The sequence below is a fragment of the Tasmannia lanceolata genome, unplaced genomic scaffold (genome assembly GCF_043159265.1).
Source record: "Tasmannia lanceolata isolate RefF3 unplaced genomic scaffold, GAP_Taslan_0.1 ptg000003l, whole genome shotgun sequence".
NCBI lineage: Eukaryota > Viridiplantae > Streptophyta > Magnoliopsida > Canellales > Winteraceae > Tasmannia > Tasmannia lanceolata.
This window is the reverse complement of record NW_027518680.1, coordinates 47,672,698-47,699,988: the sequence shown is the minus strand read 5'-3', so window position 1 is coordinate 47,699,988 and position 27,291 is coordinate 47,672,698. Positions and strand designations below refer to the sequence as shown.

Below are 27,291 nucleotides of genomic sequence, written 5' to 3'. Positions count from 1 at the left end.
GTAGAATTGAAGAAACGTACTGCCTCTTTCATACCAAATCTGAAAGCATACCCAATCGTGGGTTTAATTTCACACAGAAATTCTGTTTACTTATTTGAGCGTGGGTTTGGACTCCCTCAAAACCTTGTTTTGGGTGTGGGTTTTCTTCACCCACAGACATCGAGTGGCACTACTCAAGAGACATCTGTCTCTTTCTCTCTCTTCTACCTGGTGGTGGTTCTTGCTCAACACCATCTTGGTCGGTGCAAATTTTGGGCTTTTAGATATTTTTATCCCTTCACCTCTCTCGCACCGACTTTGGCACCCTTCTCACCCTTGTTCTTAGCAGCCGGTGGGTGCTATTTGGAGGTTGGGTGTTATTTGTATATGAAATATTACTTTTCTTTTTGAGGATGCAGTGAGTGCAAACCGATTGAGACACCATTTTGATTATACGAAGAAGCTGATCTCTAAGGAAGAGACAGTGTGGGTCAGTTCAATAATTCTAAACTGATTGGTAGTCTCATGTATGTTTTGTGTTGCACTAGGCCAGACATAACCTTTATAGTTGGCATGCTGAGTTGTTTTGCTAGCAATCCTGGCCATGAGCATAGAAATGCCCTTATGAGGCTGATGAGATACCTTTCGTGTACTCAAGAGTATGCTCTGAACTATGGTGGCCATCCACTTATTGTGGAAGAATATTCTGATGCGTCATGGGGATCAGAATTAGGGGACAGCAAATCTACTGCTGTTGTGTGGAAGTCAAATTGGAACTTTATGCTCTAACTTCAGTTGCAAATGAAGTAGAAGGAAAAAGAGTCTAATTATGGTTATGGACATTCCACTGACCCGGTTAAGGATTAGATCCTTCAGTGTGTTCTGTGATATTCAAGCTACAACTATGGTTGTGAAGAACTCACTCTTTCATGGTAAGAGGAGATATCTTTGGCTGAAAATACCATGTGAATTATCTCAAGAACACGAGATTATCACTTTGATTGATATGAAATCGAAGGATAATATGACCGATGCTCTCATATAGGGGCTGACCAAAGATTGAATATTCAAAACTATGGGGGAGATGAGGTTAAAGTTTGTATAGACTGGACTTAACATACATCCATGTTATTTTGAATCTTCGACTCTCTGTTTTGGCCAAGATAGGCACTTGATATGTTTCGATGATGTTTACAGTTGTTGTATGTCATTCCACATTTGATGACATGTCCTTTTTTGGGAAATGTTGTACATTCCAAACTTGATGATACAACTTAACTCAAATATGAATAAGATAACTGTAACATTCCAAAAAGAAACATGAAATGGTTCTTTGCAAAAGAAACTATTTGGTCTTGTTCTTTATTGAAACTTGACAATTAGGAATAATTATTTGCAAAAGAAGCTGTTTAGGTCTTGTTCTTTATTGAAACTTGACAATGATGCTTATGATGAGAGTGATACTGATACTTTTCAGTCATTTTGGAATTGTACTAAGTTCTTCTTCAGGTAGAACTAGATACTTTCATGAATTATGGAATTGTACTAAGTTCTTCTTCAGGTAGAACTAGATACTTTAGTGTTTTACACCAATGATTGGATTCATTTTCATGAAATCCATATTTGGTAATTCACAGGGATTGGCGAAAAAAGAGGAGCTTGTCTTGATTTGGACTTTGATGAAGATGACTTACTTAAATCTTCTAAAGTTATAAAGACTATGCTTTTATTTTAGTATGTATAGAGTTCACTTTTTTGTGGAACTTTATTTTGGATCTCGATGAGAATCATACCTCATGAATGAATTCCTCTAAGATCAGTGGGGTTCACTTATATGTGAAACTACCTTTTGGTTGAGTTTAGCTTGTTGTATATCTAAAACTCTTGGTTTGTAAAAGGATTCGTGTTTTCAGTTGGATTACAGATCTTTTATGATATAGACCATATGGTGATGTGGATGATTCAATATTTTATTTTGAACATTACACTATCTATATATTGGATTGTGCTATATGTAGAACACAGGAGGAGATTGTTGGGTATATAATATAACAACATGTATGTTCTAATATAAGCCCAATAAGATAATGGACCGGTGTAGTGTATTTGGGCTAGAGCCCACTAACCTATTAAAACCCTAGTATATCTAATATATATAGGGGCTGGAGGCAACAAACTTGGTATTCCAAATTAGATACCTTGGGTGTAATGCTGCAAGCAACCTCTTGCTTGACCTAAGTACTCTAACAGATTTCACATCATAAATCGGTAGTACATCTCTACAAAGTCTTCCTTCTTTGATATCATGAATATTTAGCCAGTTATATTTCTTTTACCTTGTTTGTGATGGGTAGTTTGTTCTAGATGAACTCTATGCGTCATCAGCTCTCTATCATAATACTAACAATCCTTAAGTCTTGAACATTACGAAGCAATGCCATATGAGTGGCCACTGCCACTTTTCTTGTGGTTAATTGCTTGATGCCCTGTTTTAGAACCGTTTGTGTTATGCTGTTCCTTTGGCGGATAAGTTGCAGCTAAAACAAATGAAGGCATTGGGGTTGAGAACTTCGAAGAAGAGGCCATTGAAGGAGAACAACCCATTGAAAGCGAAGAAGTCAGTGACAGATGGTTTTGAAAGAAGAAAATGTTTACTAGGGACTTCGTTATAACCTTATCTTCATGACAGTATGTTCTTAAAATTTGAGAACAACCCATTTATTGAGTTTTAGTTTTATGTTATAACCTGGTCTTCGGTAGCCCACCCATAAGCACAGTATAGCCCATTCACTAAGTGGTCGCCATTATAGATAGGCCATGACCCAAAAATATTCTAGAGAAGATGATGGTAGGACACAAATTTAATTGCCACAAAAATTGACGGGTAAGAAGAGTTTATGTTTTACTTCGTAATAATAATGGTTATTAGATTACTATATTTATTTTACATCTTATTTTATCGCATAAATTTAATCAATAGAAAAGGAAAACTTTACTTTGAAAGTTTACCATGTAAAAGTTTTGCTGAGGAAATTATTTTACGACAGTTTTACTATGATTGGAACGAACTCTAAACAGAATTTCTTAAATAAAATAGATGTCAAAGGCCACAAAATTGACAATGATAAATAAGGGCTACTGATATTTACACTAATAGTGGTTATTGGATCATTATATTTGTTTCACATCTCATTATACAACATGAAATAGATCAATCAAAAAGGAAACTTTACTTTGAAAAATTTATCATGTTAAAGTATTGCTCAGAAAAATTATTTTATGGTGATTGGAAAGGTACCTAAACACAGACAATGATAAAAAAGCTACTGATATTTGTACTACCAAGTTTTGATAATGACAGAAACTCACCTTGTCCTTACCTTTGTAATTGGCTGTTGAGACCTTTATGGGATTTGTAATAGCTTTACGATTGTGGAGTATTGTACCACGAATCATTTATAAATATAAAAATAGATATGATAGGGACATGAATTGGAAAACTCCCTGCTCTACCCAACTCTTTTCTCATTTTTACTATGGAAAACATTTCCAAATCGGGATTTTGTTTGCAAAATAAAGATGAAAGTGAAATTGACCAACGATTTGGTCATTTCCACAATGTTTTTTTTTTTTTTTTTGCATTTCATGGGGATTCGAGCTCACTCGTCTTCTTGCTCATGTGTCACAACATGGGATTTCGTCCTAACTTTCAAATGGAATCTTGTTTTCTAGAAGCCCTCTTCTTATTTGGTGTAGCCATTCACCCGATTTTATTCTGCTATTTCCACATAATTTTTTGAAGTGGAAAAAAGCAAAACACAAATAGAAGCAACCCAAAGATAAATTAAAGATTATGAAAATCAAATTGAAATTGGCCACGTGTGCCCTCATCACGACAATTATATTTCTCATAGAGGATGAAATTTTTTTTATGTTTTAGTGATTCCTTCTTGTTTGGCAGAATGCGAGTCACTATCCCACCAACTTGGCGATAGAGGAATGTGATGCATTTTTGAGCAAATGAAGACTTCCCAATTCACATAGAGCTAATAACATAGTAATTATTGAGATAAAATGATCCTTAATGTAAGACTACGCTCCATTTCACATGCCTCGATTGACCCTGATCCCAAGGTATATGTCTTTAATTGCATGCAGTTCTATGACAACATATCCCATCTCCATTCGTTCTCTTGGTGATTCTGTACAACAAGATACACCGATTCTAAACACCGACAACAAGCAATCATGGATTCTATTTCTAATGTTGCTATGAATTTCACTGTTGTTGTTGGTAGTTTCAACTTCTGAAAGTAGTTGCGGATCTGCAATCTCCAACACTCGATCTGGCAAAGCCATCTTAGCAAATTGGTAAAGACTTAGACCATCTGTAAATAAGTTATCGGTAGGTCTCTTTCCTGTAAATATTTCCAACAAAAGTATCCCATAACTGTACACATCTCCAAGTGTAGATACCTTTCCACCTATCCCATGCTCTGTCATTTAAACATTAGTACAATGATTACAATTTTGATATTGTGAGAAAGAAAACATGGCGTAATACAAATTTAAGGTTCATTAGGGATTCGTGCTATCGAAAATCAGTTATGAGATGAGAGACAACTAAATAGTAAAAAAATATAAAAAATCAGTTATGAGATGAGAGATAACTAAATAATAAAAAAATAATGAAGTTGTTTACCTGGAGCAATATATCCTATAGATCCTTTTATCCCCATCGAGTTGGATTGATTTTCTGAGCGACTATCACTGGATTTGAAAAGAAATTTTGCAAGCCCAAAATCACCCAAATGGGCATTCATGTCATCATCAAGAAGAATGTTGCTCGGTTTTAAATCACGATGAACAATTGGTGTTTCGCCGTGGTGATGAAGATAATCCAATGCACAAGCCACATCAATGGCTATGTTTAGCCTTTGAATAAGGGTCAAGTTCCTCAATGGGTGCTGTCCATCGCCTCTTTGTTGCAACCAGCTCTCTAGATTCCCATTTGGCATGTACTCGAAAACTAAAGCTCTGAAATCATTGCCATGGAAATCAATGCTTGAGCAAGAAGTTAAGACCCTGACAAGATTTCGATGCCGGATATTTCTTAAGGCTTCACATTCAGCATCAAAGCTCTTATAAGCTCCTCGTTGTTGAAGGTTGAGTACTTTCACTGCAATGGCTCTTTGGTTGTTGTCCAAAATTCCTTTGTATACAGAACCATAACTTCCCACACCAATCAAATTGTCCAAAGAGAACTCATTAGTTGCTCTCAAAAGCTCAGCATAAGAAACTTTGAAAAATTGATCCCCCAAGGAAGATGCAGTGGAAGGTTCCTTTCTTGATTTTCTTATCCAGTAAAAAATTGTCAAGAAACATGAGAATAAAATTAGGCATAAAATCGGAATCGCTATTGAAATTATTACTCTTAGAGAGTAGGACCTTCCATGTTTCTTGTAAAATTGTACAGAGCATGCAGGCAGCTGTAGTTCTAATATACCACCACAAAGAAAGTTGTTTCCCTGGACGAAAATTTTACTTGCATTTCTAAAGATCCCTTCTTTTGGAACTTCGCCCTCAAGATCATTAAAAGAGAGATCTAGATACTCAAGGAAATCAAACTTCTCCAAGTATTTTGGAATCTTTCCTGACAAGTTATTGTGTGAAAGATCTAGTGCCATAATACCTTTTAAAGCACTCAATGACGATGGAATGATTCCATGAAGAAAGTTATGATCCATCAATAAGTTTTCCAAACTAACACAGTTGCCTAACGTATTAGGAATTTCACCAGATAAATTGTTGAAAGAAATGTCCAATTCTCCAAGTTGGTTCAAGTTTCCAACTTCTGAAGCAAGGGACCCTGTGAAAGAATTATGTGACAAATCGAGTCCTTGTGTTAGGGAGGAAAGGTTAAGGATATGTATGGGTATGATACCACTAAGGTTATTATTGTAAAGGTATAATTCTTGCATATGTTCTAACTTTCCAAGACCTGACGGAATGCTTCCTTCTAAGTTGTTTCCATGTAAGTCGAGTCCTGACAATTGGCTTATATTTCCAATGGAAGGTGGAATTTGGCCAAAAAGTTCATTTTGGGATAAGCTCAGTTTTATCAATTTGTTAAGCTTCCCAATTCCGACAGGAATAGTACCTGTTAAAGAATTCTCCTCCATGCCCAGTGAGGTTAAGCTCACGAGATTCTCAATCCCTAAAGGGATGCTCCCATACACCTGGTTTCTTCCTAAAGTCAGTGTTATCAGTTGGGTTGAGAGATTAGCTATGGAGTTGGGCAATACGCCACTTATGTAATTGGTAGCAAGACCTAACCATTCTAGACTAGAGCAATTAGTCAAAGAAGTAAGAAAATTCAAGTCATTTAATTTGCCCCTGCTTCCTAGCTTATTAGTATCGAAGCTAAGAAAATTGAGACCTTGAAGGCTTCCGAAATTCATAGGCAGTGATCCACTGAAGTTGTTTGTACCAAAATCAATTTGTGTTAGACGTGAAGCATTGGCTATTGAAACTGGTATGGGTCCAGTAAACAGGTTATTAGCAATTAAAAAATGCTCTAAATTGGGGAGATTGAGGCCCAGGTTTGGTGAAAGGCTTCCATAGAGTAGATTCTTGGGCATAGCAAATTTAACAAGTGATGAAATGTTGTAGAGTGAGTGAGGAATCATGCCAGACACTTTATTCGAAGAAATAGAAAGATGTTGTAGTCTTACCAATCGTCCTAGTTCATTTGGGATGCTTCCTTCCAAACTATTCCTTGACAGAAAAAGAGAGACAAGAAATGAAAGATTCCCAAGGGAAGGCGGGATGCTTCCTGTGAGATTGTTTACAGAAAGCTTTACGAAATTGAGCTTCGAGAGTGAGTGGAACTTGTTGGGAACTCTCCCAACAAGTTCATTGGAACTTAGATCCATGTATTCCAGTTTTGAGCAATGGACTGTTAGATTGAGCGGGATTACTCCTTGATACGAATTCATGCTGAGATTGAGAGATCGCAATCGGAACAAGTGACTCATTTGTACGGGGATTTGGCCGTAGAATTTATTGTTTGCGAGGTTGATTTCAAGGAGGAAGGAGAGGTTTCCGATGGAGGGAGAAGTTGGGCCCCCCAAACCTTGATCAGCAAGGTTCAAAACAGTGACCCTTTGATGATTGCGACGACTGCATGTGACTCCTTGCCATTGGCAGAAATGAAGAGTATGGTTCCATGAGATCATGACACCGTTAGGATCATCGATTACTTGATTCTTGAAGGCTAGCAATGCGAGTCTATCGGTTTCGTTTCCTTTGGAGACAGACTCTACGACTATGAAGAAGAGGAAAGAGAAAAGCAAGACATGGAAGGCAAATGATCGTACAAACATCCTAAGACTCATGTTATTTTGAAGCCCGAGAATTGTAGAGAAACCCATATACTAACAGGTGTATTTATAGGCAAGATAATGCCAAGAAATTATATGGTGAATGCGCATTGTTAGTCGGTATTGGTAGTATGAAAATAGTACCGCCCTTGATATTTGATCCAGCAGCATCACCTTAAAAAGTACCCTAGCTGTTGTTGGATCAAATATCAAGGGCGGTACCGCCAATGCTGACTTACATGGGCATCCACCATATAAAATCTCAGATAATGCCAATGAGAGACATGAAGAGACAGAGGCATATATCATGGACTTTCTTGCACCATTGCTTAATCTTCCGAAGAAAAATACCAAAAAGATGAAGTGTTTGTATTGTGGAAATGTGGAATGACTCATTGTGGAAGACTTTAATAAACAGGCAATAAGGTCTTTTTATTCCAATTACCCAAAAAAACATGACCGTCCATTTTTGTAAGCTCTAATCACAGGTGGAGACGTGGAGTGATGATTACCATGGAATTATAAAAGTGCTTGTAATTATATGCAAAGACTTTGATGAGGGCTGCTCGCAAAACGATTTCATCTGAAAGGAAAAAAGGCAACTGTATGTTAGTGACCTGTGACACATGGGCGAGAATACAAGGAAGTGGGCTCCATGGGAGGGTTAGGATCAACCTATGGAAATAATTTTTGGGGCACAGCCTATTTAGGCTATGGCCCATCTAATGGACGGTTTGGATCATCCTATGATGCGGGCCATACCGTACTTTTAATAAAGTGAGGGGGTGCGATCATCGAAATACAGTAGTGCTGATAACATTCCTAATAATATTGGAAGACTTTAAGAGAGGCAAAATGGTCTGACATATACAATGGGTTACTTTTGTGCACCGTCGCTGAGAAAAATGACAAAAAAAGTATTTGTAATCATACTAGAAGACCTCATTAAAGAGGCAATATACTCTTTGGCTATTGATTTCTGCACGATCATGTTTTGATAATGGGACGAACTCACCTCGTTTTAGATGTTTTAACTGACTTCTTATAGGTGTTTTAATTCCCAAAAAGCAATAAATAGCCAATTAAAACATCTAAAACAAGGTGAGTTCGTCGCATTATCAAAATATGGTCTTGTGGATATCTGCCCCCAGCCCATCGTCTTTTAATTACTATTGAATAATAGAACTTCTTGTAACCATAGTGGAAGACAGTCTTTTCACAGGCAAAAGCTCATCAGAGCTGCTAGAAAGATGGGTCCCCTATTTTGCCATTGGGTCCCCACCGATATATTCAAATGAAAATTGAAAACACAATACGTAGCATTCTCTTCTTTTGATAATGACACCCCAATTTATTAAACACTTGCTAGTCGGCTGCTCAATTTTCTTTTCTACAATCCAATTAAAGACCTTAAATTGAGTGAAGTCAATTTCTATAACTTGAAGTGAGGAGTGTCATTATGAAAACAAGGGACCACATTTCAACCACTTGAACCGTTTACCACACGCTAGACAAGACCTAAACCTTCTTAAATAGTATGGTCCCTTGCGTGTCGTGAACATAGTTAGCAAAGCTTAGTTTTTTTGAAAAATACCCGTTTTATTGGTGTGCCATTTAAAACTTTCACAACGAATAAACTCCGTTTTAAAGACGTTCTTTTGGGCCAACCTTCCAATTCTACCCCACCATATTTTGTAAATGACATAATTCTAAACTCATTTTCTTGTGTTTTTTTTTTTTTTTTTTCACTTCGTTTTTTTGAACCAGTACCGTATTAAAATCAAATTTTTGCCATCCCGTTTTTTTTTTGGCGAATCACATTTTGCTAACTATGGTCGTGAACGGTTCAATTGGCTGAGATGGAGTTCCTCCTTTTGATAATGACACGCCACTTCGGGATCCAGCTCCGGGTAGACAATGACTTGACTAAATACATGGTGACAAAAGAGTCCTCCTATCAAAATCAATCTATTTTGTCTTCTTGCCCGAGAATCTGACTGTCCATTAATCTATAAGAGAGAAGTACGGAATGCGGGCGTTAATTATCGAAAAATACGGATTGTGGGTACCAATTAAAGTAATCATGGAACTCGGGTGATTCTTAAAAAAACGGAGGAAAAAGACCCTAATACCCTTCTGACATGATCAGAGTTCAACGTCAATCATTATCTTTAAAATTTAGATTTGAATATATTAGTATTTCTCCCGTCCCTTTATAACCACATTTTTTAATATTTTAGTATTATCTTTGAGAGGAACTAGGGTAGCATTTAATGCATTTGACCCTAGATGTCATCATTTAGTTCATTTAAACCCAAAAAAGTCTTGGGTTCGTTTTAATCATTCCCGCCTGTAATAAGCAGAGACCGTTAGATCCTTGACAAGTGGAAATATTTTTAAGTATTTCAGATATTCCGGCGGCATACTCGATACGTTTGGAACACATGTTTGAACCTAGAAACTCCGGAAGTGTGCTTGATATTCCAGCGGCGTATTCCATATTCCGGGGGTGTACTCCATATTCCGATGGCGTGCTCCAGAATCCGGCGACGTACTTGATATCTTTGAACGATGGATGCTTCTTGATACGATGGGCCAATGAATGTCAACAGTATATCTCATAAGCAGTTCTCAGCCACAAGAGACGTGGGAAATAATTAAATATTCAATAACATAGCTGTTCTCAGCCAAGAGATGTGAGAAATAATAAAATAATAAATAACGTAGCTGTTCTCAGCCAAAAGAGGCATGAGAAATAATAAAATATTTCATAACGTAGCCGTTCTAAGCCAAAGAGATGTGAGAAATAAAAAAATATTCAATAACGTAGCCGTTCTCAGCCAAAAGAAATGTGATAAATAATAAAATATTCAATAATGTAACCATTCCAAGCCAAAAGAGATGTGAGAAATAATAAAATATTCAATAACGTCGCGGTTCTCAACCGAAAGAGACGTGTAAATAATAAAATATTCAATAACGTAGCAGTTCTCAGCTTGAAGCGAATCCCATTATTGAATTTAAACCTTTTCTTTAGAATATCTCTCCACACGATCACACCATTACACTTAAACTTATCATCGGACACCCAATTTCCAGGCACATTTCCATATTTATCTCCAATCAGGCGAACCCACAAATGCTGGCTTTCCTCGCCAAATCTCCAAAGCCACTTCCCAAAAGAGCTAGGTTTAGCTCCTTTATTCTTTTTTTTAATAGGCAAGCTGAGGTTAGGCGGACCCCTACCAGAGTAATAAAATGAAACAAAAAGATTACAATCGCAAATAGCAAGTCCCGGAGGAATCTTGGAGCATAAGGCCCAAAAGGGCCAGGGGAATGTTCATAGACTCTATGTCCATTCCCTTACAAGGGCAATCAAATTTAGACAAGAAATCTGGCACTTGGTTTGCCTCCCTCCAGATATGAGTGAATTTCCAATGCTCAAAACTGCTCAAGGCTTTTTTCACACTGTTCAGTAACTGAATTGCCCTCCAAGGGCAAGCCCACTCTCCATGAATGATTTTAACCACCACCATAGAATCCGATTCTATCTACACTCTTCTGATTCTTTTGGATATTGCTAGCCTCAGACCATGGAGCAGAGCCTCCATTTCGAGGACATGAATAGGTTCAGGATCAGTGCTTATGGAGTAGAGCCCAATGTGAGCTCCATTTTCATCCCGCAGAATACCTTCGATACCTGCATTGTCACCAGCTACCGACGCATCCGAATTAATTTTAATCATATTTGCTTCAGGTTTCTCCCAGACACAGGATTTCTGATGACGCTCGATGTTGAATAGCGGGCATTTGAAATTTGCAGGAAATCTCAAGTTTCGGTCAGATGGATCATCCGGGAGTTTTAATAACCGGATTCTGTCTCTGATGGTGCCTATAATTCTTCTTAGGATTACTTGCTTGTGCGAATGAGGTTGCCCATGAACCCAAGCGTTCCTCTCGCCCCATATGTTATAAACAGTAGCAGTGAATGCCATTCTCATAGCCGTGGCACACTGTTCTTTCCCTTTAAAGCCGTGGCACACCGCCCTTTCCCTTTAAAGCTCCTTTATTCTTCTAATCCCCAAACCGCCCGATTTTAAACCCCTGCAACCCCCACAAACTCCAAACAACCTCCAAACAACCATCAACCACCAATGCACCAACAACCATCAACAACCTCCAAACAACCATGTACCCCCAAAGCACCCACAGACCCCCACAACCTCCAAACAACCATCAACCACCAATGCACCAACAACCACCCACAATCTCCAAACAACCATCAACCCCCAAAGCACCAACAACCACCCACAATCTCCAAACAACCATCAACAACCAAAACCCAGAACCACCAATGTAAGAAAAGAAAAATGGAAAAAATGAGTTATATACTTTTTTAAGCAATGCAAAAGAGTGAAGATCGATAAATACCCATCCACCTGAATGCAGACACTTCAAAATCCATATAGCTAAACCCATAATTTTTTTCACATGGATCTGAGTGAGCAAATATATGTGAAAAAACGAGCATCGATGAAAAACCCATCCACCTCATGAAAAACCCATCCACCTGATTGCAGACACTTAAAAAAACCCATAATATAGCTAAACCCATTGATTTTTCCAATCGATCTGAGTGATCAGACGTGAAAAAACGAGCATGGATGAAAAAACCATCCACCTGAATAAAGCTGAATGGAAGATAAAAAAAAGAAGATTCAAAAACCCCATAAAAGCAGAAAATACAGGAAAACATGAAACCTAAACAGGTTTTGCAAATGCATATATTTCAATGAAAACCCTGAAATAAAAAAAACAAATAAAAATATAAAAGAAATAAAAACCTAAAAAGAGAGTAAGAAAACCCAATATACAGGTCGATTCTACAGAAATCCAAGTTGAAGCTTGTAAATAGGATTAAAAAAAAGGGAAACTACCCACCCGAATGCAGCGACATGAAAAAACCCCATATAGCTGAACCCATAATTTTTTCCCATGGATCTGAGTGGTTAGACATGAAAAAACCAGCATCCATGGGAAAACCCACATGAAGCAAGTATCAGACATGAAAAAAGTCAAGCAATGGCTGAAAAAATGTAAAAACATAACCTCTGAAATGTAGATCTGAACACACATCACCTTTAAATGAAAAAGCCATGAAAATTAGTATTCATGTAGATCTGAACACATAGGAAAAAACCTTATTTCGTTGAGAAGAAACCCAACCCCTGTAGACACCCCATTTTGACAGGGCCCTAAACCCGCGTATTCGAATGAAATCCCGAGGTCAGGTGGAAAATGAATGGAATTAATCCAAGCAAAAGAGAATGTGGGGCCCGCTTGTGTGGGACCCGTTTGTGTGGGACCCGCTGGTGTGGGACCCGCTGGTGTGGGACCCGCCTGTGTGGGACCCGCTTTTGTGGGACCCGTTTGTGTGGGACCTGCTGATGTGGGACCCGCTGATGTGGGACCCGCTTGCGTGGGGCCCGCTTGTGTGGGGCCCGCTGTTGTGGGACCCGCTTATGTGGTCAAAGAGAGAATAAGGACAGTCATCATTTTCTTTGTTTTTAAAGTGGGCGTAATGAGTGGTTTTGGTTTTCGCATGGCATCCAATGCCATTTGAAAATTATTTTTTATTTTTTTATTTATTATTTTGCAAAAAAATGGGAAATGGGGGGGGACAAGAGGGGGACAAAAAAAAAAACTCATCATCCTCTCCCATGATGAGTCATGAGAGCCTCCCCAGTCTTCTCCTCTCTCGCAGTGGAAAAAACAGCAGAAGGGAGAACGAGAGAGAGGAGAAAAAAACCAGAGAGAAAAAAAGAGAGCAGAAGAAAACCAAAGAAGAAAAAACCAGAGAGAAAAAAAGAAAAGAAAAAAAGGGGAGATGGAGGTCTTCATCTTCGTGGCAAGCAGAAAGAGAAGCCTCCGGCCACTCCTCCGGCCGGCCTCTTCCCATCCTCTTCCTTCCACCTTCTTCTATCCCCATCACCGCACCCATCTCCACTCTTACAATCCCCAACCACCATGGATTCCGGCAAACCCCATCGGAATCCGACCTTATTTCACTACACCCCTTTCATCTTCTCCATGAAATCCGGCCACCCTTCTCCGATCACCCACACCATCATTGCCAGCCACCTCCATCGGCCGCAAACTCCGCCACAACCCACCCAAACCCCCATACCTCTGCAACTCCTCTGCCCCTAAAACCCAATTCGAAACCAAACCCATTTCAAAAAAAAAATATAATCTCCACCACCAGCAATCTCCCTTGCCGCCGGCCACCACCACCCACAGCCGCCACTTCCACCTCCATCTTCTCAGGCAAACCTCCCCTTTGCCTCCACCAGCCTTCTTCCATTCCACCACCTTCTCCCTTATCCCAAAAAAAAAAAAAAAAGATCGAGAGAGAAACAGAGCAAAAAAAAAAAAAAAAATACAGAGAGATAGAGGGAGAAAGAGCCGCCGGCCACCACCATCCTTCCGGCCAGCCTCTCCTCCCCCACCTTCCTCTTCTTCCCCCATTTTCTCCACCACCTCCCCCATCTTCACCCTCTCCACCACCACGGCCAGCCGGAATCCGGCGAGGCCAAACCCATCTCCGGCCGGCAACCCACCGGAATCCAAGCCATCATCTCCCTCGTTCTACCCCCTCTATCTGCCACCTCCAAACCCCTCTCCACACCTCCCAAATCCAAAACCCATTCCCGTCGAAAAACCCCTTTTCTCTGCAACCACCGCCACCATCCTCACCACCACCGAGCCGCCACCTCCATGAAAACCCCTTCTCTTCCCACCTCGCCGCGCCTCCACCATACCCGAACCTCCACCCTTTCCACCTCCCGAAACCCACTTCGATTTTGATCTCCTCTGCCATTAAAACCCCCTGTTCATATCAAACCCATTTGATGCTCCCCCATGTTCTCCGACCATTAAATCTCCTTCACCGCCACTTGCCATCCATCACCCTCCCTTGCCAACACCCACTCCCTCTGCGGTTCCACCACCGTATCCTCCTCCACCGCCACCCCTCTGTCACCCAAAAAAAAAACCCAAAAAAAAAGAGAAAGAAAGAAAGAAAAAAAAACTAGAGAGAGAGAGATATATATATAGACAGAGAGAGGGAGGCTCGGCCCGACCATGTCTTCTCCGGTGTCTCGCCGGAGTTCCGGCCTCCCACGCCGGGCAGTGTCCACCCCGAGTGAGCCCAGTTCCGACCCCAATCTGATTCAACCACAACTCGGACCCGTAACCCGACCCCAATCCGAGTGAGCCCAGTCCAACTCAGACCCAACTCAACCCAGCCGAGTTCAGCCCTTACCGGCTCGACACAGCCCAATTACCTTTACGCCCACTAATCCCTAACCCTAGATCAAATCCACAACCTGATCCTAATCCCAACTCAGCTCTTACCCAAACCCGTGTCTCAACCCGCACCCTTAACCCCAGCCCAAGCCCAATCCGCGACCCAATTCCTCCTGATCCAATTTGGACCTTATGCGGTCTAAACTCAATCTTGCAATCTGATTCGCCCAACTTTACCTAGCTCAGCCCAGACTCAAATCAACTCAGCCCAAATCAACATAGTTCGGCCCAAGCTACTCCGGTCCAACTCGGACCTAACTCGGTCCAGCCCCGCCTCAACCCGTTCCAATCCAGTCTAAGCCAAGTCAACCCGCACTTGGCCCTAACCGACCCCAATCCAATTCAACTCCAACTCGGGACCCGTAACCCGACCCCAGTCCAACTCAGACCCAACTCAACCCAGCCGAGTTCAACCCTTACCGGCTCGACACAACCCCCTCCCTTCCTGCCTTAGAGTTTTCGCAGGTTAAGGGATTTCTTCCTCTTTAGAGTCAGTCCTAGAGAGTTTAGGAGTCAGTTTTACCATCCTAGGGTTTAGGTGTCTGTCCTACCCCTGTAGAGTTTAGGATTCTGTCATATCTCTTCATAAAATTTAGGATTCCGTCCTTCCATCTTTCAGAGTCAGTCTTCAGCATAGGAGTCAGTCCTTCAGTCTTTCATGTGTCTGTGAAAGTCAGTCTTCAGCATAGGAGTCAGTCCTTCAGTCTTTCAGGGGTCTGTCCTATCATCATAGGGGATAGGATTCTGTCCACCCTCTCATCAAGTCATGTGATTTTGTCCGCTCCTGCAAGGTATATGATGCTGTCCAACCCTTGCAGAGTCGTGATTCTGTTCATCCCCCCCGCAAAGCATAGGATGCTGTCCAACCTTTGCGGGATATCAGGAGTCTGTCCTCCACTTGTGATGATAGGATTTTGTCCTCTTGTGTCGAAAAAAATCAAAAACATATGAAAAATCAAAAATCTCAAAAATCTCGAGTCATTAGAGTGTAGTTAGGAAAATCTGTTCCGAACTACGGATGGCTTGATCCCTAGCTGAGGGGTACGTAGGCAGCTCAGGCGTGCTGCTGGCACCCTGAGTTCAGTCACTCTTTTTACACCATTTTACCAACATTTCTCACCCTTCCTTCCGAACTACGGATGGCTTGATCCCTAGCTGAGGGGTACGTAGGCAGCTCAGGCGTGCTGCTGGCATCCTGAGTGCAGTCACCAACCTTTTTTTTATCACTCTTTATTTCTCACCTTTCCGTCCGAACTACGGATGGCTTGATCCCTAGCTGAGGGGTACGTAGGCAGCTCAGGCGTGCTGCTGGCATCCTGAGTGCAGTCACCATTTTCACTTTCACTCCTTATTTTTACACCATTTTTTTAAATCACCATTTTACAAATATTTCACATCTTTTCGTCCACCCGAGTTCAGTCAAACCTTCTTAATAAATATTTCCAAACGTTTCAAAACAAAAGCAAAAATGGGCAAGGACGGTGATTGCCAGGTCACTCGGAGCCCTCTTTTCATTCCATTTTCGGTTTTCATCGTGGTTTGCCGGTTTTATCGATTTTCCGACGTTTTTATCGCGTTTTGGGACGGGCGACGACGTAGCGTGGCCCCTTCGCAGGGATTGTCCTCGCTGAGCCCAACGATAGGCTATGACGATCGTGAGACCTATCCGATCTTCAGCGGATCAGGATTGTTGAGTTTGTATCATTAGACTCCCTGAGCCTATCGTACGCTCCCTTTTATTTTCCCTGGTATTCTCGGTCCTCATGTACCGTCGATTTATCGATTCATTTCTTTCCTCGCATCTTTTGTTTATCGTGTGTTTGTCTTTGGTTCCTTGTGTGTTTACTTTCAGCTTGCTTATTATTTGTGCGCTTAGTTTCACATGCTTAGCTGTGGCTATTTACTGCTTTCTGCTTACCATGTCTGATATTGCTTGTTTAGCTGTAGCTGTGCATGCGGATGTTACTGCTTTCCTAGATGTGATGGGTTAGGAGTAGATGCGGTGAGTTAGGATTTGGATGTCTATTTTTCTTTTGCCCATCCCCGGGTCATGCATGCTTAGATAGACGTTTTCTCGGGGATGCTCGTTCCCATTTCACATGATTTTCGCCCAAAACTCTTCAAAGTTAATAATAAATGGCATAAGAGACCAGGTGCTCGCACTTGGGCGAATTGGGGGCGCCTAACCCCTTCCCCATTCGTCATCAGGCACGGACCTTTTATATCTCTGGTTATCTGTTGCGACAGAGCACAGCATGGGATCCAGGGCCCACTTCCTTGGATGGCGACTCTTTCTTTATTCGAGGTGCGTCTCGAATCCGGGCTGGTCCCCGAATCGAGAGGTATCTCACTTCACATCGCCGCTCATGCTGTGAGGGGCACTCTTTCGAGAGTTCCTTGGCGGGGCTCTCCTTCACGTGGATGATCCCGAGACGAGCGTGGGGGCACGTCCCCCCGGCCCCGTCTCGGATCGCGGGTCCACAACCCCAAACCGAAAAAAAAACCAAATCCGAACCCTAGATACGTCATTTCTCTGGAAAAAAAGAGAAAATGAGAGACAGAGACAAGATCTGACCTTTTTTAGCGTCGTCGGAGTGTTGAGTTCGCTTGAGGGATGAAAGTTGCCGGAGATGACGAGGGTTTTCTTCTCGCTGAGGCGAGAGAGGAATAGAGGATGTGTGAAAGTCTATCCCGTGTTTTCTCGCGACCTCAGGAAAACGATTTTCCTATCGATTCGAAGGGAAAATATTAGAAGGGTTTGGCGAGAAAACAGATTTTCCACGTAATTTTTTCGTATTTCCACGTCAGTATATTTATTTTCCTGAGAATGTAAGAGAACAATGGTATGTCTGCTTTCTCGGGAAAAAAATAGCAACTTTCCTTTCCTTTCATGCCTCCGGAAGACAAGTGAACAGAGCCTAAGTGTAGCCCTGGCAACGAAAAAACGACGTAAAAATAGAAGGAAAAAGAGGAGAAATTCGTAGGAAATAGGGTTTCTGCGCAGCAGTGATCAAACCGACGATCGGAGGTCGATCCGTGGTCCGATTGAACTGAATTTTGGACAGTAGGTTCATGACATCTTGATCTAAATCAGGTTTCTGGGTTGTTTAAGGACAACAGATTTTGAGTGAGATCTTCACTATTTTCTTCACCTTTTTTCTTATTGTTTGGAGTTGATATTGTTGCTCTATCTTCATTCATATTTGTGGATTCCATTGTTGTTGGAATAGGGGATGTTTATCCCATTGATGATGTTGAGAATTAGGTTTTGTACCTAAAGCATTATAGTGGAGATTTCGGTGGACTCTGAGAAAGATCCCGTGGTTTTTATCCTTCACGTTGAAGGAGTTTTCCACGTAAAAATTCTCTTGTGTTGATTGTGGTTGTTTGTTGATATTTTTTCTGGTTAGTATATTTTCATTGTTTGTGTTCAATCGTCTCCTCACAGGTTCGATCAAAGTAGGAAAGGGTTTTTTCCCAACAAAGGGGCTTATCTCAACACCATGAAAAAGGACTATTAGATCTTTGTCATGTTGAGTTCGTGCCTCCTTAGATGGATCTGGGTCAAAAGATTGTTATGGGGAACCTCAAGGTTCATCCTATCCTGTGCCATCTTTGGTCAACGAATTAACTTGTTTGTAAGATTATGGGATCGTGGTCCTCTCAAGAACCAAAGAAATCTAAAGTGAGAATTTGGTTGGGTATATAATACAACCCATGTATGTTCTAATATAAGCCCAATAAGATAGTGGACCGGTGTAGTGGGCCTATTTGGGATAGAGCCCACTAACCTATTAAAATCCTAGTGTATCTAATATATATAAGGGCTGGATGCAACAAACTTGGTATTCCAAATTAGATACCTTGGGTGTAATGCTTGGGTCAAGCAACCTCTTGCTTGACCTAAGTACTCTAACAATCTTGAAGCATTAACCCATAGAGGACGTCTGCTCTTCTCTCTCGATTTATTTTTATTGGATTCTCGTATTCCATCATTCTTGATTTGCGTCATCAAAGAATACTAGATTGCAGGCCTTTGGGTTTATTGATCGGATTGCCCTTTGCTTTTCTTGCCTTGATTTTGGCCCTTGTCGGTGGAGTCATATCTCTTGTTCTTGAACCACATCATCTGTTCCTCTACCATCATCACAGAAGTAGAATTGAAGAAACGTACTGCCTCTTTCATACCAAATCTGAAAGCATACCCAATCGTGGGTTTAATTTCACACAGAAATTCTGTTTACTTATTTGAGCGTGGGTTTGGACTCCCTCAAAACCTTGTTTTGGGTGTGGGTTTTCTTCACCCACAGACATCGAGTGGCACTACTCAAGAGACATCTGTCTCTTTCTCTCTCTTCTACCTGGTGGTGGTTCTTGCTCAACACCATCTTGGTCGGTGCAAATTTTGGGCTTTTAGATATTTTTATCCCTTCACCTCTCTCGCACCGACTTTGGCACCCTTCTCACCCTTGTTCTTAGCAGCCGGTGGGTGCTATTTGGAGGTTGGGTGTTATTTGTATATGAAATATTACTTTTCTTTTTGAGGATGCAGTGAGTGCAAACCGATTGAGACACCATTTTGATTATACGAAGAAGCTGATCTCTAAGGAAGAGACAGTGTGGGTCAGTTCAATAATTCTAAACTGATTGGTAGTCTCATGTATGTTTTGTGTTGCACTAGGCCAGACATAACCTTTATAGTTGGCATGCTGAGTTGTTTTGCTAGCAATCCTGGCCATGAGCATAGAAATGCCCTTATGAGGCTGATGAGATACCTTTCGTGTACTCAAGAGTATGCTCTGAACTATGGTGGCCATCCACTTATTGTGGAAGAATATTCTGATGCGTCATGGGGATCAGAATTAGGGGACAGCAAATCTACTGCTGTTGTGTGGAAGTCAAATTGGAACTTTATGCTCTAACTTCAGTTGCAAATGAAGTAGAAGGAAAAAGAGTCTAATTATGGTTATGGACATTCCACTGACCCGGTTAAGGATTAGATCCTTCAGTGTGTTCTGTGATATTCAAGCTACAACTATGGTTGTGAAGAACTCACTCTTTCATGGTAAGAGGAGATATCTTTGGCTGAAAATACCATGTGAATTATCTCAAGAACACGAGATTATCACTTTGATTGATATGAAATCGAAGGATAATATGACCGATGCTCTCATATAGGGGCTGACCAAAGATTGAATATTCAAAACTATGGGGGAGATGAGGTTAAAGTTTGTATAGACTGGACTTAACATACATCCATGTTATTTTGAATCTTCGACTCTCTGTTTTGGCCAAGATAGGCACTTGATATGTTTCGATGATGTTTACAGTTGTTGTATGTCATTCCACATTTGATGACATGTCCTTTTTTGGGAAATGTTGTACATTCCAAACTTGATGATACAACTTAACTCAAATATGAATAAGATAACTGTAACATTCCAAAAAGAAACATGAAATGGTTCTTTGCAAAAGAAACTATTTGGTCTTGTTCTTTATTGAAACTTGACAATTAGGAATAATTATTTGCAAAAGAAGCTGTTTAGGTCTTGTTCTTTATTGAAACTTGACAATGATGCTTATGATGAGAGTGATACTGATACTTTTCAGTCATTTTGGAATTGTACTAAGTTCTTCTTCAGGTAGAACTAGATACTTTCATGAATTATGGAATTGTACTAAGTTCTTCTTCAGGTAGAACTAGATACTTTAGTGTTTTACACCAATGATTGGATTCATTTTCATGAAATCCATATTTGGTAATTCACAGGGATTGGCGAAAAAAGAGGAGCTTGTCTTGATTTGGACTTTGATGAAGATGACTTACTTAAATCTTCTAAAGTTATAAAGACTATGCTTTTATTTTAGTATGTATAGAGTTCACTTTTTTGTGGAACTTTATTTTGGATCTCGATGAGAATCATACCTCATGAATGAATTCCTCTAAGATCAGTGGGGTTCACTTATATGTGAAACTACCTTTTGGTTGAGTTTAGCTTGTTGTATATCTAAAACTCTTGGTTTGTAAAAGGATTCGTGTTTTCAGTTGGATTACAGATCTTTTATGATATAGACCATATGGTGATGTGGATGATTCAATATTTTATTTTGAACATTACACTATCTATATATTGGATTGTGCTATATGTAGAACACAGGAGGAGATTGTTGGGTATATAATATAACAACATGTATGTTCTAATATAAGCCCAATAAGATAATGGACCGGTGTAGTGTATTTGGGCTAGAGCCCACTAACCTATTAAAACCCTAGTATATCTAATATATATAGGGGCTGGAGGCAACAAACTTGGTATTCCAAATTAGATACCTTGGGTGTAATGCTGCAAGCAACCTCTTGCTTGACCTAAGTACTCTAACAGATTTCACATCATAAATCGGTAGTACATCTCTACAAAGTCTTCCTTCTTTGATATCATGAATATTTAGCCAGTTATATTTCTTTTACCTTGTTTGTGATGGGTAGTTTGTTCTAGATGAACTCTATGCGTCATCAGCTCTCTATCATAATACTAACAATCCTTAAGTCTTGAACATTACGAAGCAATGCCATATGAGTGGCCACTGCCACTTTTCTTGTGGTTAATTGCTTGATGCCCTGTTTTAGAACCGTTTGTGTTATGCTGTTCCTTTGGCGGATAAGTTGCAGCTAAAACAAATGAAGGCATTGGGGTTGAGAACTTCGAAGAAGAGGCCATTGAAGGAGAACAACCCATTGAAAGCGAAGAAGTCAGTGACAGATGGTTTTGAAAGAAGAAAATGTTTACTAGGGACTTCGTTATAACCTTATCTTCATGACAGTATGTTCTTAAAATTTGAGAACAACCCATTTATTGAGTTTTAGTTTTATGTTATAACCTGGTCTTCGGTAGCCCACCCATAAGCACAGTATAGCCCATTCACTAAGTGGTCGCCATTATAGATAGGCCATGACCCAAAAATATTCTAGAGAAGATGATGGTAGGACACAAATTTAATTGCCACAAAAATTGACGGGTAAGAAGAGTTTATGTTTTACTTCGTAATAATAATGGTTATTAGATTACTATATTTATTTTACATCTTATTTTATCGCATAAATTTAATCAATAGAAAAGGAAAACTTTACTTTGAAAGTTTACCATGTAAAAGTTTTGCTGAGGAAATTATTTTACGACAGTTTTACTATGATTGGAACGAACTCTAAACAGAATTTCTTAAATAAAATAGATGTCAAAGGCCACAAAATTGACAATGATAAATAAGGGCTACTGATATTTACACTAATAGTGGTTATTGGATCATTATATTTGTTTCACATCTCATTATACAACATGAAATAGATCAATCAAAAAGGAAACTTTACTTTGAAAAATTTATCATGTTAAAGTATTGCTCAGAAAAATTATTTTATGGTGATTGGAAAGGTACCTAAACACAGACAATGATAAAAAAGCTACTGATATTTGTACTACCAAGTTTTGATAATGACAGAAACTCACCTTGTCCTTACCTTTGTAATTGGCTGTTGAGACCTTTATGGGATTTGTAATAGCTTTACGATTGTGGAGTATTGTACCACGAATCATTTATAAATATAAAAATAGATATGATAGGGACATGAATTGGAAAACTCCCTGCTCTACCCAACTCTTTTCTCATTTTTACTATGGAAAACATTTCCAAATCGGGATTTTGTTTGCAAAATAAAGATGAAAGTGAAATTGACCAACGATTTGGTCATTTCCACAATGTTTTTTTTTTTTTTTTTTGCATTTCATGGGGATTCGAGCTCACTCGTCTTCTTGCTCATGTGTCACAACATGGGATTTCGTCCTAACTTTCAAATGGAATCTTGTTTTCTAGAAGCCCTCTTCTTATTTGGTGTAGCCATTCACCCGATTTTATTCTGCTATTTCCACATAATTTTTTGAAGTGGAAAAAAGCAAAACACAAATAGAAGCAACCCAAAGATAAATTAAAGATTATGAAAATCAAATTGAAATTGGCCACGTGTGCCCTCATCACGACAATTATATTTCTCATAGAGGATGAAATTTTTTTTATGTTTTAGTGATTCCTTCTTGTTTGGCAGAATGCGAGTCACTATCCCACCAACTTGGCGATAGAGGAATGTGATGCATTTTTGAGCAAATGAAGACTTCCCAATTCACATAGAGCTAATAACATAGTAATTATTGAGATAAAATGATCCTTAATGTAAGACTACGCTCCATTTCACATGCCTCGATTGACCCTGATCCCAAGGTATATGTCTTTAATTGCATGCAGTTCTATGACAACATATCCCATCTCCATTCGTTCTCTTGGTGATTCTGTACAACAAGATACACCGATTCTAAACACCGACAACAAGCAATCATGGATTCTATTTCTAATGTTGCTATGAATTTCACTGTTGTTGTTGGTAGTTTCAACTTCTGAAAGTAGTTGCGGATCTGCAATCTCCAACACTCGATCTGGCAAAGCCATCTTAGCAAATTGGTAAAGACTTAGACCATCTGTAAATAAGTTATCGGTAGGTCTCTTTCCTGTAAATATTTCCAACAAAAGTATCCCATAACTGTACACATCTCCAAGTGTAGATACCTTTCCACCTATCCCATGCTCTGTCATTTAAACATTAGTACAATGATTACAATTTTGATATTGTGAGAAAGAAAACATGGCGTAATACAAATTTAAGGTTCATTAGGGATTCGTGCTATCGAAAATCAGTTATGAGATGAGAGACAACTAAATAGTAAAAAAATATAAAAAATCAGTTATGAGATGAGAGATAACTAAATAATAAAAAAATAATGAAGTTGTTTACCTGGAGCAATATATCCTATAGATCCTTTTATCCCCATCGAGTTGGATTGATTTTCTGAGCGACTATCACTGGATTTGAAAAGAAATTTTGCAAGCCCAAAATCACCCAAATGGGCATTCATGTCATCATCAAGAAGAATGTTGCTCGGTTTTAAATCACGATGAACAATTGGTGTTTCGCCGTGGTGATGAAGATAATCCAATGCACAAGCCACATCAATGGCTATGTTTAGCCTTTGAATAAGGGTCAAGTTCCTCAATGGGTGCTGTCCATCGCCTCTTTGTTGCAACCAGCTCTCTAGATTCCCATTTGGCATGTACTCGAAAACTAAAGCTCTGAAATCATTGCCATGGAAATCAATGCTTGAGCAAGAAGTTAAGACCCTGACAAGATTTCGATGCCGGATATTTCTTAAGGCTTCACATTCAGCATCAAAGCTCTTATAAGCTCCTCGTTGTTGAAGGTTGAGTACTTTCACTGCAATGGCTCTTTGGTTGTTGTCCAAAATTCCTTTGTATACAGAACCATAACTTCCCACACCAATCAAATTGTCCAAAGAGAACTCATTAGTTGCTCTCAAAAGTTCAGCATAAGAAACTTTGAAAAATTGATCCCCCAAGGAAGATGCAGTGGAAGGTTCCTTTCTTGATTTTCTTATCCAGTAAAAAATTGTCAAGAAACATGAGAATAAAATTAGGCATAAAATCGGAATCGCTATTGAAATTATTACTCTTAGAGAGTAGGACCTTCCATGTTTCTTGTAAAATTGTACAGAGCATGCAGGCAGCTGTAGTTCTAATATACCACCACAAAGAAAGTTGTTTCCCTGGACGAAAATTTTACTTGCATTTCTAAAGATCCCTTCTTTTGGAACTTCGCCCTCAAGATCATTAAAAGAGAGATCTAGATACTCAAGGAAATCAAACTTCTCCAAGTATTTTGGAATCTTTCCTGACAAGTTATTGTGTGAAAGATCTAGTGCCATAATACCTTTTAAAGCACTCAATGACGATGGAATGATTCCATGAAGAAAGTTATGATCCATCAATAAGTTTTCCAAACTAACACAGTTGCCTAACGTATTAGGAATTTCACCAGATAAATTGTTGAAAGAAATGTCCAATTCTCCAAGTTGGTTCAAGTTTCCAACTTCTGAAGCAAGGGACCCTGTGAAAGAATTATGTGACAAATCGAGTCCTTGTGTTAGGGAGGAAAGGTTAAGGATATGTATGGGTATGATACCACTAAGGTTATTATTGTAAAGGTATAATTCTTGCATATGTTCTAACTTTCCAAGACCTGACGGAATGCTTCCTTCTAAGTTGTTTCCATGTAAGTCGAGTCCTGACAATTGGCTTATATTTCCAATGGAAGGTGGAATTTGGCCAAAAAGTTCATTTTGGGATAAGCTCAGTTTTATCAATTTGTTAAGCTTCCCAATTCCGACAGGAATAGTACCTGTTAAAGAATTCTCCTCCATGCCCAGTGAGGTTAAGCTCACGAGATTCTCAATCCCTAAAGGGATGCTCCCATACACCTGGTTTCTTCCTAAAGTCAGTGTTATCAGTTGGGTTGAGAGATTAGCTATGGAGTTGGGCAATACGCCACTTATGTAATTGGTAGCAAGACCTAACCATTCTAGACTAGAGCAATTAGTCAAAGAAGTAAGAAAATTCAAGTCATTTAATTTGCCCCTGCTTCCTAGCTTATTAGTATCGAAGCTAAGAAAATTGAGACCTTGAAGGCTTCCGAAATTCATAGGCAGTGATCCACTGAAGTTGTTTGTACCAAAATCAATTTGTGTTAGACGTGAAGCATTGGCTATTGAAACTGGTATGGGTCCAGTAAACAGGTTATTAGCAATTAAAAAATGCTCTAAATTGGGGAGATTGAGGCCCAGGTTTGGTGAAAGGCTTCCATAGAGTAGATTCTTGGGCATAGCAAATTTAACAAGTGATGAAATGTTGTAGAGTGAGTGAGGAATCATGCCAGACACTTTATTCGAAGAAATAGAAAGATGTTGTAGTCTTACCAATCGTCCTAGTTCATTTGGGATGCTTCCTTCCAAACTATTCCTTGACAGAAAAAGAGAGACAAGAAATGAAAGATTCCCAAGGGAAGGCGGGATGCTTCCTGTGAGATTGTTTACAGAAAGCTTTACGAAATTGAGCTTCGAGAGTGAGTGGAACTTGTTGGGAACTCTCCCAACAAGTTCATTGGAACTTAGATCCATGTATTCCAGTTTTGAGCAATGGACTGTTAGATTGAGCGGGATTACTCCTTGATACGAATTCATGCTGAGATTGAGAGATCGCAATCGGAACAAGTGACTCATTTGTACGGGGATTTGGCCGTAGAATTTATTGTTTGCGAGGTTGATTTCATGGAGGAAGGAGAGGTTTCCGATGGAGGGAGAAGTTGGGCCCCCCAAACCTTGATCAGCAAGGTTCAAAACAGTGACCCTTTGATGATTGCGACGACTGCATGTGACTCCTTGCCATTGGCAGAAATGAAGAGTATGGTTCCATGAGATCATGACACCGTTAGGATCATCGATTACTTGATTCTTGAAGGCTAGCAATGCGAGTCTATCGGTTTCGTTTCCTTTGGAGACAGACTCTACGACTATGAAGAAGAGGAAAGAGAAAAGCAAGACATGGAAGGCAAATGATCGTACAAACATCCTAAGACTCATGTTATTTTGAAGCCCGAGAATTGTAGAGAAACCCATATACTAACAGGTGTATTTATAGGCAAGATAATGCCAAGAAATTATATGGTGAATGCGCATTGTTAGTCGGTATTGGTAGTATGAAAATAGTACCGCCCTTGATATTTGATCCAGCAGCATCACCTTAAAAAGTACCCTAGCTGTTGTTGGATCAAATATCAAGGGCGGTACCGCCAATGCTGACTTACATGGGCATCCACCATATAAAATCTCAGATAATGCCAATGAGAGACATGAAGAGACAGAGGCATATATCATGGACTTTCTTGCACCATTGCTTAATCTTCCGAAGAAAAATACCAAAAAGATGAAGTGTTTGTATTGTGGAAATGTGGAATGACTCATTGTGGAAGACTTTAATAAACAGGCAATAAGGTCTTTTTATTCCAATTACCCAAAAAAACATGACCGTCCATTTTTGTAAGCTCTAATCACAGGTGGAGACGTGGAGTGATGATTACCATGGAATTATAAAAGTGCTTGTAATTATATGCAAAGACTTTGATGAGGGCTGCTCGCAAAACGATTTCATCTGAAAGGAAAAAAGGCAACTGTATGTTAGTGACCTGTGACACATGGGCGAGAATACAAGGAAGTGGGCTCCATGGGAGGGTTAGGATCAACCTATGGAAATAATTTTTGGGGCACAGCCTATTTAGGCTATGGCCCATCTAATGGACGGTTTGGATCATCCTATGATGCGGGCCATACCGTACTTTTAATAAAGTGAGGGGGTGCGATCATCGAAATACAGTAGTGCTGATAACATTCCTAATAATATTGGAAGACTTTAAGAGAGGCAAAATGGTCTGACATATACAATGGGTTACTTTTGTGCACCGTCGCTGAGAAAAATGACAAAAAAAGTATTTGTAATCATACTAGAAGACCTCATTAAAGAGGCAATATACTCTTTGGCTATTGATTTCTGCACGATCATGTTTTGATAATGGGACGAACTCACCTCGTTTTAGATGTTTTAACTGACTTCTTAT

The 27,291-nt window shown here is 39.7% G+C and overlaps 1 protein-coding gene across 1 annotated transcript; it reads right to left on the bottom strand.

The window, feature by feature from the left end:
- Window positions 1–4,020: 4,020 nt before the first annotated feature.
- LOC143869840 (uncharacterized) lies at window positions 4,021–26,311 on the bottom strand. Its single transcript, XM_077376398.1, has 5 exons — window positions 23,566–26,311; window positions 22,970–23,359; window positions 7,874–7,944; window positions 4,682–7,415; window positions 4,021–4,475 (listed from the first exon to the last, which is right to left on the bottom strand). Exons 1-5 carry the CDS (start codon window positions 26,294–26,296, stop codon window positions 4,084–4,086), a joined length of 6,318 nt encoding a protein of 2,105 aa, XP_077232513.1. The 5' UTR covers window positions 26,297–26,311; the 3' UTR covers window positions 4,021–4,083.
- Window positions 26,312–27,291: the final 980 nt, after the last annotated feature.

Coding starts and splice junctions, on each gene's coding strand:
- LOC143869840 (XM_077376398.1), bottom strand. CDS start 26,296: ATGGGTTTCTCTACAATTCTCGGGCTTCAAAATAACATGAGTCTTAGG. Junction 23,360..23,565: donor TATAGGATATATTGCTCCAG/GTAAACAACTTC, acceptor TTTAAATGACAG/AGCATGGGATAGGTGGAAAG. Junction 7,945..22,969: donor CAGGGTCAATCGAGGCATGT/GAAATGGAGCGT, acceptor TTTTCCTTTCAG/ATGAAATCGTTTTGCGAGCA.